The 16,174-nt window shown below is 40.0% G+C and overlaps 1 protein-coding gene across 1 annotated transcript in view; it reads left to right on the top strand.

The window, feature by feature from the left end:
• mRpL45 (mitochondrial ribosomal protein L45) overlaps nt 1-16,174 on the top strand; it is a 143,514-nt gene that overhangs the window by 52,285 nt on the left and 75,055 nt on the right. The window contains exon 2 of the mRNA XM_067147473.2: nt 11,141-11,257. Within this exon, the coding sequence (XP_067003574.1) occupies nt 11,141-11,257 (117 nt within the window). The remainder of the gene's footprint in view (nt 1-11,140; nt 11,258-16,174) is intronic.

Here is a 16,174-nt window from a genome sequence, read left to right as displayed (position 1 = left end):
CCAACACACGGCGGAATGACACAAAAGCGGAGATTCATTCTCCCAAAATAAAGCAGCAAACATCAAAAACACAGGGTCGAACCGTTTACACATGCTGCTCAACAGTCTACCTGAGGCAAGTCACACAATCATGAAAAAATGCAGACCTTTGAAATGAGGAACGCGTCCTCTTACTCAAAATCACACAAAATAATATCTCGTGTCCTAAAGTTGCCAAAAACTGAAAAAAAAATATAAAAGACGTTGTCAACATTCGCTTGCATGAAAAGAAACAAGACCATGCTGGTCACAAATCAAAGCACTCGCGCTCGTAAAGTTAAACTTGAATAATAAAGTGGCCAACTCTGTAATAATGCTATAACTTGAAACTAAGAAATTGCCACATAGACAATCGATCATGTCTGAACATCTGAAAGTTACTGAAATATCTCAATCTTACAACTCAAGTAACTCGCATTGATAATAATAATAAAATTTTACAGAAAAAGTAATAAAATTTTACAGAAAACTGTATTCTAACTATTCGCAACTTGGAATACGAAACTGGGTTCAAGGAACTCGTGAATCAATTATTAATTTACACTCATCCTGATATTCAAAATAGTCGTGAAGATGATGCTATCAAAATTTGTGGATCCAAACTCCACCATCTAACACATTCTCATTCACACATCATACAATAAATCCCAGAAAACGTGACAGCATGTTACCGTACGCATTGAGCTCCCCTTAATACTTTAATCTAGTCCTTACTGACTTTAATTTAAATTCTTATTTACATTTACGCCCCGAGACGTACACTGCGTCTCAAGCATGAAAGCAAAACAAATCAAAATAAATTAGGCTAAAATAAGAAATTGACTCTTCACTGGGCGAGTTGGCTGTGTGGTTAGGGGCACACAGCTGTGAGCTTACATCTGGGAGGTAGTGGATTCGAATCCCACTGTCAGCAGCCCTGAAGATGGTTTTCCGTGGTTTCCCATTTTCACAGCAGATAAATGCTGGGGCTGTACCTTAATTAAGGCTATGGCCACTTCCTTCCTATTCCTAGGCCTTTCCTGTCCCATCATCGCCCTAAGACCAATCTGTGTTGGTGCGACATAAAGCAAATAGCAAAAAAAAAAAAAGAAACTGAATCTTAAAAGAAATGACACTAACCACTCAGCTAAAAATCTGTATAAAATGGAAAAAAAGCAAACTGTGACCTTATGTAAACGGTCCACATTTACGTTACAATTATATTTACATTAATAAGCTTCCTAACATTTACTTTAAATAGGATGTAGTCCTTCCAAACAAAAGCAAAATTTACTGATATTAAATAACAAATACTAACCTATTCCCTTCGTGTAACATTAAAACACGTTCACACTCACATAATTACATTGAAAATTCTGTACTCATCTATTCCGTTGACTTTTCACTGCCTGCCTTTGGGACAGCCAGCACCCCATTGTTTTAGCCAGCCATATCGAAAGTGGTGATCTTGTAGTCTCTGTCGCTGCTCCTGGATGTTGTTTAAAACATACCCTCATTCACGGTGTAGAAAACTGGATCAAGATTAACCCACCAGTTACTAGAATACTACAGCCGGGGTAATTTCCACTGACCGTAAAACCAGTTCCCATTCAGTCACGGAACAACTTCTTATCTAATCCCGTAACTAGGTCAAATATTTCCCATTTAAATGCTGAACTGGAAATTACTTAATTTGATGTTCTCATAAAATCTGTTTACAATGGCAAGCTACTAAACATTGAATGACTAACTGGAAACTGTTCTTCCCTCCAGAAATCGAAAAATAAAAGCCATTCTCAAAAGTTTAACATCTTGAATAATTCAAATGCAGACTGAGCGTCTTAGCAAAAGTTCAAGTCCCCACATGATCAAGAAACATAAGTTCTGACCCGTACTCGCGTAAATAATACTTTTCTCGATATTATCTGCGCAGAATCTCGCCGAATAATAGGATAGCTAGCCCATGCACTCATCATTTTTATTAATTCGTCCTCTACGACGCCATTGTATGCTCGATCGGGGTCATCACTCGCATAGACCAATGCATAGCCAAAATGGCGGTGACGCTTTCATATCATTGGTCCAGCACATTGCGCTTGTGATGCTTACTTCAAACTTATATTTCCAGCTCCTCTAAGTCTCGCCGGGCCTCCAAAATGTTTTCCGTTGGTCTGGCCATTGGAGTTTTATTGTTTCCTTGTTCTGCTTTGTGTACATCATGTCAAAATTCTTCCTCCTAAACTTAGCTGGCAAGCAAACAGTCCTGGGCTCCAAGCTTCCTGTAGAAATTGCAACATGTGCTGCTAAATATAGATGTTCCCTGTCAGTTAGTAGTATTTAATAAAAATGAAATATTCTCTGTACATTCAGATATATGACTGATTAATTAAATGAGCTCTTCAGTAATGGTTCAATACACTGATCACCGGGAGCTGGCAAGTTGCTTCAATGAATCTGCTCGTCTTCAACTCCTACACGAATATGGACCTTTGTATGTGTTCGATTGTGATGTGACTTTATGCCTGACAGTGTTTAAATAACTGGCTTTGAACAGTTCTCCGCTATTCGTAATCATTGTGGGACTTTGCCTAGCGCTGCGTGTACCTTGCTGCCGCTAAGAGAATTGCGCACTGTTTTTCTTTTGAATGACTTGTATTTTACTTCTTCTAAGTTTTACAGTGTCTACCCATGTTCATTTCTTTTTTTTTTGCTAGGGGCTTTACGTCGCACCGACACAGATAGGTCTTATGGCGACGATGGGATAGGAAAGGCCTAGGAGTTGGAAGGATGCGGCCGTGGCCTTAATTAAGGTACAGCCCCAGCATTTGCCTGGTGTGAAAATGGGAAACCACGGAAAACCATCTTCAGGGCTGCCGATAGTGGGATTCGAACCTACTATCTCCCGGATGCAAGCTCACAGCCGCGCGCCTCTACGCGCACGACCAACTCGCCCGGTCCTTTTCATATTGCCTCTTCTACTGATCCTATGCATTGTTTTCCATTTCTTAATTGGCTGATGATGACCTGGACTAGGGTCGAAACCGGTACCATTTCTAATTATTATTAAATGAGAATGTAATTCACTACATTTCTTATTCTTTGGTATTGAATAGGTGGAATCTCCTTATCAATTATTTCAATTTTAATTGTCAATAGACTCTTCTCAGCACACTATCCAACACAAGTAGGAAAAGCGTCGGAGAAAGAATACAGCCCTGTCAAACTCCCGAGGTCACATCTATTGGCTCAGTAAGATCTCCCGTATGCAGAACCTGACATTTATAACCCTTGTACATATCCTTTATAAGATTCAAGACCTTTTGTGGTATACCATATTATTCAAGTGTTTGCCACATAACTCTTCTATTTACAGAGTCAAAGGCCTTCTCAAAATCAGTGAATGTCAAGTAGAGGGTGTTCTGCCATTCTGTACTTTGTTCCAAGATAATTCTCGGAGTGTTTATGAGATTGACACAGCTACGGTGTTTACAAAAACCAGCCTTTTCTCTTCTAAGGCGCAATTCCACAACATCCTTCACCCGCTCTAAAATGTTCCTTTAAAGCACCTTACTTGGTACCGACAACAATGCAATTTCCCTCCAGTTATCACGCTTAGTAATATCTCCTTTCTTTGGTATCTTAACAATTAGGCCTTTCTTCCATTTAGCTGGTAGCTTTTCTTCATTCCAGATCCTTTCCAACACGGGTTGCAATAATTTTGCCGAGATATCAATATCTGCTTTAAGTATTTCTAATAAGATAAGAACCTACGATTAAGTATTTCTGGCGCGATATTATCCATACCTAGTGCTTTTCCAGTTCTTATCTGTTTCATGGCCTTCTCTATTTGTGGACAGGTTGGAGGATGTAAATTTATTCTTGGGACCGTTTATTATGGTGATTATCAAACAGAAATGGGTATTTTTGAAGCATTTGCTGTAATTTGTTTTAGAAAGTGGTTTCTGGATATGTGTATCAGTGTAGCATTGTATAAAAATGAAATATAGATAATATTGGTGCTGAAGGCAATAAGAAACTAAAACTTTGAAACTTGGAAGTTGTAACTTTTTGATGATAATAATAAATAAAATCATGAATAAAATATATAAATAAAATTACTCAAAAACTTAATAAAATTAATAAGCATAATTAACCGAAATGTCCGTAGTATGGGCGCCAGAGTTCACCAGAATGGATCCCTCGAATTTAGATAAGAGCATGATAAACTTTATATCCCAGGGCGTGTACATAATGCTGCATACTGGTACATCTGCTGCAGGCCTTACCTAACCTCCTGAAAACGACTAATTAGGTAGGAACTGCACCTAGGTTCATCAATAACACTGATTCTAAAATAGCTAACTATATTCTGAACAAATTCCGTGCATGAGCATCTCATCAACATACAACATTATACATATAATACACACATAAAATATTGCTGGAAGACTCCATATTTACAACAACAACAACAAAATAATGAAAATCGTGGGAAAACGAAAGCGAGAACTAAGCTACCATTTGTAGATAGTCCGATGAACAATGTACATGTATGAAGATAAATACCCTTCACTGTCTCTATATCAATTCGACTTACCGATTCTCATAATCGGCAGTTATCACATCACACAGATACTGTACCTTGTACTACTGTGTCCACATATTTTAACACTTGTTGTAAAGATATATACACACGTCTGTCGATCCTCAACATATAAATTTATGGAAAGTCTGAGATAGCTTTCACCAACATATAATGCTAGGCCGCCACAAGTGCTACAATACTTAATGCGCAAGCACTCTCCACAATCAGCCACTTTCCACGAACATAACAAGACTACGCTCCACGAACGTTTGAAGTCCAGTCCCTTGCAGCCGTGTCACTCCAGTACCGTGTATCAGCACCACTTCCTTCCCGTACAGTGCGTCAGTTGTAGTTGTAGTTGTAGTTATCTTCCTTCTCGTTCCTTTACAATCACCTCTACAATCACCCTTACAATGTTTCTCATAATGTTTCAGGTTGCCGCCGTATGATCAACCTTTATAGACATCAACATCCCCCTCCTCTCAGATGATACGTCTGGATTGGTGCTTGCCAGCCAATCATGGGTGGTCCTCTTCTCAAGCCCAAGCCCTGAACTACTTCTTCCTCCCAAGACAATAACAAACTCTGGGGTATATTCCATGAGTCACCAAATTTTCCTAATACAACAACAAGCTCATCTCATCAGGCTGGGATATATACATGACTCATGAATTTCCCGACACAAGTACATCACAACAAACACTGGGGTAGCCATATGATTCATTCAAATTACCAGAGTTATTAAAGCAATGTTTTCCCACTCGTGCAAAACAAATTACTCATACCTACTATGTGGATATCTTCCAGCTTACCAATAGAAATGGCAAAATATACAAATGAAATAATAATAATAATAATAATAATAATAAAAATCGAATACTGACAATAATATCTCTAACTTCTACATATAATTCTGGGGTGTGATATATGTACTATCACATAACGCCCCCTTGGTGAATCGATGATATCACATATTATGATTCACCATAAAACAGAACTTCATACATAACCTTATAATGGCATAACTGAACACATAATTTACTGTAATAATGATATATACATTGCGTCTACTGCATTGTATTCGCACACACGAAATACAATTTGTCCAAACAATAATAATAATAATAATATGGCTATATACACACAACTCTGATTGTTTCATATACCATTGAACACAATCCCTTCTTGCTACTGTACACATACATTAAAATTGATAATATATACATCCAGGGTGCAGATCCTATCTCTTATATCTGCGAAGGCTATAGATATTAAATGTCCCAAAAACCTAGTCGTCAGAAGTTAGAAGCTGATAAGCACACTTGCCTATTCTACTGTCCACAGTATACGGACCCTGATATTAATGAAAAAACTATACATAAACTTAACATTGGCATCAATACGCGAGGAATGCTTACCGCAATAAAATCTGATTACGTCTAGAATCCACACTATCTCACACACAAACATTCATACCATCCAGTCACACAAGAATCATACAAATTTTCATTCAGGACATTCATAACCATGAAATCCCTCTTTCTGAAATATTCGGGAATCTTACTATGTTTACTCTTCCACAAAACCATAATTAATGCAAGCAAACAGATCACATACTTTTTCACACATTCCACCTCGATATCACACAGCACGTCATTCAAATCATTCGCACAAGTCTCAGCCTTAAATAAAACATTACACACTCGCTTGTCAAACATACGCACTTCATTCTCACTCACGCTCACTCGATTACAGAAATTCTTACCATAATACACTTCGAAATTACTGTCATTACTACTTAATGACTCAACAATCAAGTCATCTTCACCACCTACCATATCAGCTACTACTTGCACCACTTTCATGCCAACAACACTGCTACTTTCGACTCTCTTATCAGAAGTTTCATTAATCTCAAAGTCACCATTTTCACACATAATGGACCTAACTTTACTCTCCTCACGTATACTTAAATTAACATAAACATCCTCATGATGTACACTCCGTGAACACTCTTCACTCACAAAACAACCTTCATCAACTTCACAAAAAACACTTTCAATTTCAGAAACTTCCATAAGATTATCAATCGCAACACCGCTATTACCATCACCACTAGCACAAAGTAAGACATCCAACACATCTTTCTTACTTTCATCACGCCCCCTATTCACAAAATCTCCCAGAACACAAAACACAGGGTCATACAATAATTCCTCTTTCACGTCTAAATCATAACTTACCTGTTTCATCACGTGAATAGGAATTTCGGTATCGGACTGCCTATCTGACCCAACTAAGAAGTCTGATTCCGGTTTAAATTACTTGACGTGGACTGTCCACTATTATCATGTCTCGGCACTTGATCTGGAGGTCTTTGATCCGTACGCCCCCTACTTTCTGATTCCCCTTGATTAGGACTTCTGCCATAATATTCCTGGTGATTAACTCCCTGATTAGACTGTCTGTTTCCCCTTCCAGTATTACCACCCTGATTCCCTTGCCTAGAATGACTGAAATTCTGATTATTCCTATCTCCCCCTAGCTGATTACCTTGTCTCCCATTATCCCCGTAATTCCTACCTTCACTTTGCCTAGTCCTCCCCTGCCCTTCCAAAGCATCAAACCTCTCTAACAGCTGCTCTAATTCCTTGATTGTAACAATATTCTGCATACATGCAGCTAATCCGACCTTCTCAGGAAAATGCCTCAACATCTGGCGGACTGTATCTCTCTCCGATGCTAGACCTTCAATATTCTGGCTGATCAGAACATGGGCTAAGAAATACTCCGTCATAGATACACCTTCCTGAGGTTTATACTTGCTAAATAGCACATGATCTCTTTCCCTTCCCTGAATAGCTTCACTCCAAAATTTAGAACTAAATTTCTCCCTAAATTCCTCTAAACTCGAAATACCCTGTCTATAAACTTGAAACCAAGATCTCGCTTCTCCAACAAATGCAACATCCAACAGCTCATCAACCATACTCCACTCAATCAAACCATCGTCAAGATTCTTATAAAACCGTTTCTCCACCGTTTTCAAGAATTCCATCGGATTAAACTGCCGACCATTAAACTTAGGTAATTCAGAGTCCTTCGTACAAGATACGTACCTATTACATATACTGCTACCTACTTGGATTTGACTGATCTCCTGTCTTAACTTCACATGACATGCTTTAATTCCTTCTTCAACTACCATTCTGGCATTTTCTTCTACTGACTTGAGGTCTTTCTCCAATTTCTCAGTCTTTTCATCTATTCGCTTCGCTAAAACATTCTGGCTGGTTTTAATTCTATCTATTTCTTCGACTTTATCTTCCACTATTTTTATTCTTTTATCACATTCCTTGCCGTTTTCAACAAATTCCTTCCTAACTACATTAAATCGGCATTCAATTTTCTCAGTCAATTCCAAGCATTGAGCTTCTACCTTATTATTAACTTCCTGAATTTCCCTGTTTTGATGGTCAAACTTCTGGTTTAATTCATCTATTCTACCATTTACAGCACTACTTAAACTATCAATTTTGCTAGACAATTCAGCACTCACTAAATTTAACTCCTTACTTTGATTCTCAATCTTACTGGACAATTCCATACTAACTGAATTTAATTACTATTAATACTGTATATTTCATTACTTAAAAAACCCAATTCACTCTTCAACTCTTTACTCTGATTATCAATCTTACTGGACAATTCAATATTATTATTATCGATTTTACTGGACAGTTCAACACTCACTGAATTTAATTCAACACTCTGATTATCAATTTTACTAGACAGTTCAACCTTCAACTCTTCATTCTTCCTATCATTTTACTGGATAATTCATCACTCTTACTGGACAATTCATTAAATAGTGATTTAATCATACTAAAAGTTAAAACCTCCCCTTGAACCGTTTCCTTAACAACCCCTACATTCTGAGTTTGAGACGGGTTACTAGATTCCTGAACGATCGTTGCAAATTGATCTTTCCTACTATCAGCCATTTCGCTATTCTCACTTAAATTAGATAAACTCAATGTGGTGGAATTCTTTTGACTTCTCCTATCCTGATTCATGGTACCAGCAACTTTAACAACCTCTCTACTTCTCAATTTTATAATACTCGACTCGCTACAACATTTCTTCATACTCCAACATACATATCACGTACATATAAAACACTTCACTGACATAGTTTGCAGAATTCCAACCACACCTGACAAGTGCACCTACGCTTATACGCCTAACAGATGTACCAATCATTCAGCCACACGTTGGGAAGCCAATTGTAATAAGTTGATGACTACTGATAAATAAATAATGAATAAAATATATAAATAAAATTACTCAAAAACTTAATAAAATTAATAAGCATAATTAACCGAAATGTCCGTAGTATGGGCGCCAGAGTTCACCAGAATGGATCCCTCGAATTTAGATAAGAGCATGATAAACTTTATATCCCAGGGCGTGTACATAATGCTGCATACTGGTACATCTGCTGCAGGCCTTACCTAACCTCCTGAAAACGACTAATTAGGTAGGAACTGCACCTAGGTTCATCAATAACACTGATTCTAAAATAGCTAACTATATTCTGAACAAATTCCGTGCATGAGCATCTCATCAACATACAACATTATACATATAATACACACATAAAATATTGCTGGAAGACTCCATATTTACAACAACAACAACAACAACAAAATAATGAAAATCGTGGGAAAACGAAAGCGAGAACTAAGCTACCATTTGTTGATAGTCTGATGAACAATGTACATGTATGAAGATAAATACCCTTCACTGTCTCTATATCAATTCGACTTACCGATTCTCATAATCGGCAGTTATCACATCACACAGATACTGTACCTTGTACTACTGTGTTCACATATTTTAACACTTGTTGTAAAGATATATACACACGTCTGTCGATCCTCAACATATAAATTTATGGAAAGTCTGAGATAGCTTTCACCAACATATAATGCTAGGCCGCCACAAGTGCTACAATACTTAATGCGCAAGCACTCTCCACAATCAGCCACTTTCCACGAACATAACAAGACTACGCTCCACGAACGTTTGAAGTCCAGTCCCTTGCAGCCGTGTCACTCCAGTACCGTGTATCAGCACCACTTCCTTCCCGTACAGTGCGTCAGTTGTAGTTGTAGTTGTAGTTATCTTCCTTCTCGTTCCTTTACAATCACCTCTACAATCACCCTTACAATGTTTCTCATAATGTTTCAGGTTGCCGCCGTATGATCAACCTTTATAGACATCAACATCCCCCTCCTCTCAGATGATACGTCTGGATTGGTGCTTGCCAGCCAATCATGGGTGGTCCTCTTCTCAAGCCCAAGCCCTGAACTACTTCTTCCTCCCAAGACAATAACAAACTCTGGGGTATATTCCATGAGTCACCAAATTTTCCTAATACAACAACAAGCTCATCTCATCAGGCTGGGATATATACATGACTCATGAATTTCCCGACACAAGTACATCACAACAAACACTGGGGTAGCCATATGATTCATTCAAATTACCAGAGTTATTAAAGCAATGTTTTCCCACTCGTGCAAAACAAATTACTCATACCTACTATGTGGATATCTTCCAGCTTACCAATAGAAATGGCAAAATATACAAATGAAATAATAATAATAATAATAAAAAAAAAATCGAATACTGACAATAATATCTCTAACTTCTACATATAATTCTGGGGTGTGATATATGTACTATCACAAAGTCACATTGTGATTTGATTGTGAAATGGATGAGTCGGATCACAAAATAATGAAATACTGAACTGAATTGGCCAGATGAAAATATTTTAATAACAATTTTACTGGGAGATTAGCTTTATGGAAAACATCTGGAGACAGTCAGAACTACCGGGCCAGTTGGTCGTGGGGTTAGGGGGGGCGCAGCTGTGAGCTTGCATCCGGGAGATAGTAGGTTCTAATCCCACTGTCGGCAGCCCTGAAGATGATTTTCCATGGTTTCCCATTTTCACACCAGGCAAATGCTGGGCTGTGCCTTAATTAAGGCCACAGCCGCTTCCTTCCAACTCCTAGACCTTTCCTATCCCATCATCACCATACGACCTATCTGTGTTGGTGCGACGTAAAGCCACTAGCAAAACAAAAAAAACAAAAAAAGAAAGAAAACACTCAGAACTTATTCTTATATTCAGAGGAAAGAGTGTGGGAATCAAAAGTGTAAATATGACAGGTAGTAAATCTAGCTGGATATGGTGAAGGAGTAACTTACCTATATAATGACAGGAAGAATTCACCTTTTGTACTTTAGGACAGGGTGTTGTTTTGTCTTCATCAGTTGGAAAGGAAGAAATGTCCTGAGAAAGAAGATTAAATTGGGAATAGAAACATATTCCTTTATTTCCTCTTTTCTCATCTGTGTGAAGATGGATAGTAGAATAGTCTTGAATCAGTCATATTAGGAATGTTGTTAATTTCTTATGTTAGCCTATACATATTCACAAGCTCTTGTCTTTTTCAATTTCAGGCTTCTTCACTTCGTCTCCTAGCACCTTGCCTAAATACCGCTGTAAATTTGCAGTTTGTGCGATACCGCCGAGCTAAGCATTGGAATCCAAAATTCAAGAAACTGAGGACTCTTAAGGTATAGAAATTGGTATGCAACGGTAAACCTGTGGCAATTTATTTGACTGAAAGTTGTCTACCCATATACCATTTATTTTGGAGATCACTCCCCAGGCGTACTGCTTAGAATACTGCTTTTGCTAATTCTGATTATTTAGTGCTCTTCCTTACTACAAAGTGACCACTTGTTACTGAACACTAAATTTCTTTATTAGCTTATGATTACAAAACCACATTTGAATAACTTTAATGTGTCAGTGGCAGTGGCACCATGCCATGGCCCTATGCTCTAACTTAAAATGTTAATAAGAATGTAGAAATTGTCAAACTTCTCCTTCAAACTAGCATATGAAATGCAAATATCCTGCCAAATGCATCTATTTGCTAAAGTAATTTCTACGCTTTCAGCCCTACTTTAGCAGAAACACTCCAATTCTTGGAATTCTATGAACTGTGGAAGTTCTTCTTTGACATGTCTGAGGTCTGTGCTTGGACAATAGAATATCAATGGAAGAAAGCCTGGTGCAACATGAGGCCATAAGGCAGGCATTTAAGCCATTATTCTGCTTACACTGTCGAGCCAGGTTGTCAGACCACCCACTGCGCTTTCAACCCTTGGAGAGCAATTCTTTAATGTTGCAGCAGTTGCCAGTAGATGGCAGATAGTTATTGTTAGTCAAGTTCAAAGTGAACTGTAAATAGTTTCAGGGAATGAATACACAGGTTCTTTCTTCACAGCAATCTTCACTGGTTTAGTTTGGTAGTATGGGTTAAACGTGTGTAATTAGTTCTTTGGGGCGCAGTGAATAACCATAAGTAGTGTTAGTGGTTTATTAAGTACAAACCTTTTTCAGTACTGTGATTTAAAGGCATTATTGGTGAGTGCAGAATTTTTTTTATATTTTAAATATACACTGACTGACAGAGCAAATGCAACACCAAGAAGGAGTGGTCAGAACTTTATGCCAATTGCAGGGTAGACTGACGTCACTGAGGTATGCTCATGATGTGAAATGCACCGCTGTGCTGCACACGTAGCGAACGATAAATGGGACACGGTGTTGGCGAATGGCCCACTTCGTACCGTGATTTCTCAGCCGACAGTCATTGTAGAACGTGTTGTCGTGTGCCACAGGACACGTGTATAGCTAAGAATGCCAGGCCGCCGTCAACGGAGGCATTTCCAGCAGACAGACGACTTTACGAGGGGTATGGTGATCGGGATGAGAAGGTCAGGTTGGTCACTTCGTCAAATCGCAGCCGATACCCATAGGGATGTGTCCACGGTGCAGCGCCTGTGGCGAAGATGGTTGGCGCAGGGACATGTGGCACGTGCGAGGGGTCCAGGCGCAGCCCGAGTGACGTCAGCACGCGAGGATCGGCGCATCCGCCGCCAAGCGGTGGCAGCCCCGCACGCCACGTCAACCGCCATTCTTCAGCATGTGCAAGACACCCTGGCTGTTCCAATATCGACCAGAACAATTTCCCGTCGATTGGTTGAAGGAGGCCTGCACTCCCGGCGTCCGCTCAGAAGACTACCATTGACTCCACAGCATAGACGTGCACGCCTGGCATGGTGCCGGGCTAGAGCGACTTGGATGAGGGAATGGCGGAACGTCGTGTTCTCCGATGAGTCACGCTTCTGTTCTGTCGGTGATAGTCACCGCAGACGAGTGTGGCGTCGGCGTGGAGAAAGGTCAAATCCGGCAGTAACTGTGGAGCGCCCTACCGCTAGACAACGCGGCATCATGGTTTGGGGCGCTATTGCGTATGATTCCACGTCACCTCTAGTGCGTATTCAAGGCATGTTAAATGCCCACCGCTACGTGCAGCATGTGCTGCGGCCGGTGGCACTCCCGTACCTTCAGGGGCTGCCCAATGCTCTGTTTCAGCAGGATAATGCCCGCCCACACACTGCTCGCATCTCCCAACAGGCTCTACGAGGTGTACAGATGCTTCCATGGCCAGCGTACTCTCCGGATCTCTCACCAATCGAACACGTGTGGGATCTCATTGGACGCTGTTTGCAAACTCTGCCCCAGCCTCGTACGGACAACCAACTGTGGCAAATGGTTGACAGAGAATGGAGAACCATCCCTCAGGATACCATCCGCACTCTTATTGACTCTGTACCTCGACGTGTTTCTGCGTGCATCGCCGCTCGCGCTGGTCCTACATCCTACTGAGTCGATGCCGTGCGCATTGTGTAACCTGCATATCGGTTTGAAATAAACATCAATTATTCTTCCGTGCCGACTCTGTTTTTTCCCCAACTTTCATCCCTTTTGAACCACTCCTCCTTGGTGTTGCATTTGCTCTGTCATTCAGTGTGTGTTCAAGGGGTCTAGTCTAGTATCAACATTTTCACCAGTATTAGGTTGTTGTTTGTTTGTTGTTTGTCCAACGCTTGTCTCGTTTCTCTGCGGGGTCGAGTATGAGGTGAGATTAATCTGCTGTGGCGGGTTTTTATGACCAGATGCCCTTCCTGACCTCAACCTCATCAGAGGAGTTAACGAGATGAAATGAATGACGTGATATATGATACGAGGAAGGGGGACGGTAAAACCCGGTGTCGGCACATAGCCTACTCTTGTCGAATAGTACCAAGGGGTCTGCTCAAGGCCTAAGTCCCCATCCAATAGACGAATCACCATCAACCGCTCCATATGCCCTCTCTCCATATGAGCACTGCAAAGAGGTTTGGAATTTAATCCAGTCTTTTGGCACGCAATCTAGTATTAAAAATTGTATACCACCACCTCCCCTACCCTACATTCTGATGGTGAAATTTTTTTCAACCAACGGGACTTGAACCAGCTAACCTCGGTGTCAGACCGTTTAGACTTCAACGCCTTAGCAATCATGGTCACCAGGCCAGCCTTTCACCAGTATTAGGTAACATCATTTTTATTTCAGAATATCATAGCATCCTTGAGTTTAACTTCAGAGTTGTACTTTTCATTACCTTGGTAAAGATGAAAGAACACATCTCGTTTACAGAGTGACAAAATTCCTCGTTTGTCATTGGAAAGGAATTTTAGCAGTGTGAGCATATGTTCCAGTACTGTATATTCTCCTACCCATCCCTTCAGTTTTCCATTTTGTCCTGTTTCACAAACATTTTTAAAAATTACATTATTTTGTAGCAGTTTGATTTGAATTGGCTATGTAAAGTTTTATGACCTTGTACTGTACTCCTTTGAAAATAGCAAAAGGATTAGCTCTTTTCAAGCTTCATCTTTTCTCTTTATTTCAGTGACTTTTTCTTCTAGATATCTTGTTCATGTTTTGAGTTGTGACTTACAAAGGTGCAGAATATTACTTCTTCATACCAAATAATAATTTAATAGTTTCTTTGCTATTTAGAGAAATAATAGTGATATTTAACTTACTTTATAGTTGCAAGATATTAGAATCATTCCATATTGGTGGTTTTCACTTTACAAAGGTGAAAAAATTGAGTGTATCCTCCTAATTCAATACATCATATATTCCATCATTAGACGGAGTAATGAAATTCAAACATGTTTCGGCTCGTTAGAGCCACCTTCAGTGAAAAAGTAAACTAAGAGGTCCGCAACCTCACTATATTTCAACCCCCCACCCCCGTTTTTTACCAAAGATGGCTCAAACGAACCTTACCGGTTGTCAACAACTACACTGGATCCAACATTCTAGGCATGGATCTCTTCAACCTATTCAGATTTCAGATACATGACAACGTCATTGTCATTTCTGAATTACAACCTACCGCAGATATCACTAACCTACTTGAGCAATTTCCAGAAGTTTTTGACTCCACCCTAGGCACAGCCAAAAGATACACAGCTCATATCCAGCTTAAATCAGGAGCCAAGCCTCGCTTTTATAAGGCACGTCCAGTCCCACTCGCGCTTCAAGATCAAGTTAAGCAAGAACTGCAGAGATGGCTAGCAGCCGGTATTGTAGCACCAGTTAAGTCCAGTAAATGGGCTACACTGCTCGTCGTAGTCAAGAAGGCAATTGGTAATATCCGCATTTGCGGTGATTTTCGCTCTACCATCAATTCTCAAATTGAAACGGACGTTTTCCCGATTCCCCGTCCTGAAAATTTATTTCGCCGTTTATCCGGTGGACAGTTCTTCTCTAAAGTAGACCTGAAAGAAGCTTATCTCCAGCTTTATGAATGTCCTTATAACTTGTGGGAACACTGATTTTGCCTTTAATGTCAATTTTCTTCTTGTTAAAAGTAACAAGCTAGACATCAGCTGGAGAAAATGACTGCGATTCTAAGCCGTGGTAGGTAGCAAGATTAATAATGGAGATGGGCGATCCAGTTTCCAATTGGAAATCAGTCGAGTGATCAGGGAAGGTGATCGGAATGATGATCTTGCTGGAATTGGCTGTAGGCAGAACCAGGTTGATCTGATCAACTTCCATGTCCTGTGCTTTCTTCTTAGTAGGACGTTCATGGTGGGACTTACTCTGACAGACAGTCTTGATATGCCCTATTTTATGGCAGCGATCACAGGTTGACTTGAAGAATCGGTAGTCATGTCGTTCATGATGCTTAAAACATCCTCTGTATGAAGGCAGGAGCTTCGGAGTGTGTTTAGGGATCTGTGTCTTCAGAGAAGAGCGAGAAGGAAACTGGCGGGAGCTCTTCGAAATGAGCGAGCTGACCTGGCGATCCAAAGAAGCAGAATGCTTGCTGGCCATATGAGACACCTGAGCCACTTCGTATCTGTTAGCTATCTCAGCTGCGGTCTTATTAGTCATTTCATAGACTGTGGCAATACACTGTACTTCTTCTAAGGAAGGGTTACTCCTTTGGATGGCATCGAAACGGATTTTCCCTTGTGGCGTATGGAGAATGACCCTCACCCGAATGAGTGAGTCAGTATATGGCGTGCCACAACCATCCTTAGAACAGACGAACTGGCAGCTCTTGGCAAGA

Source organism: Anabrus simplex, chromosome 5 (assembly GCF_040414725.1).
Source record: "Anabrus simplex isolate iqAnaSimp1 chromosome 5, ASM4041472v1, whole genome shotgun sequence".
Taxonomy (NCBI): Eukaryota; Metazoa; Arthropoda; class Insecta; order Orthoptera; family Tettigoniidae; genus Anabrus; species Anabrus simplex.
This window is presented reverse-complemented; position numbering and strand designations above follow the sequence as displayed.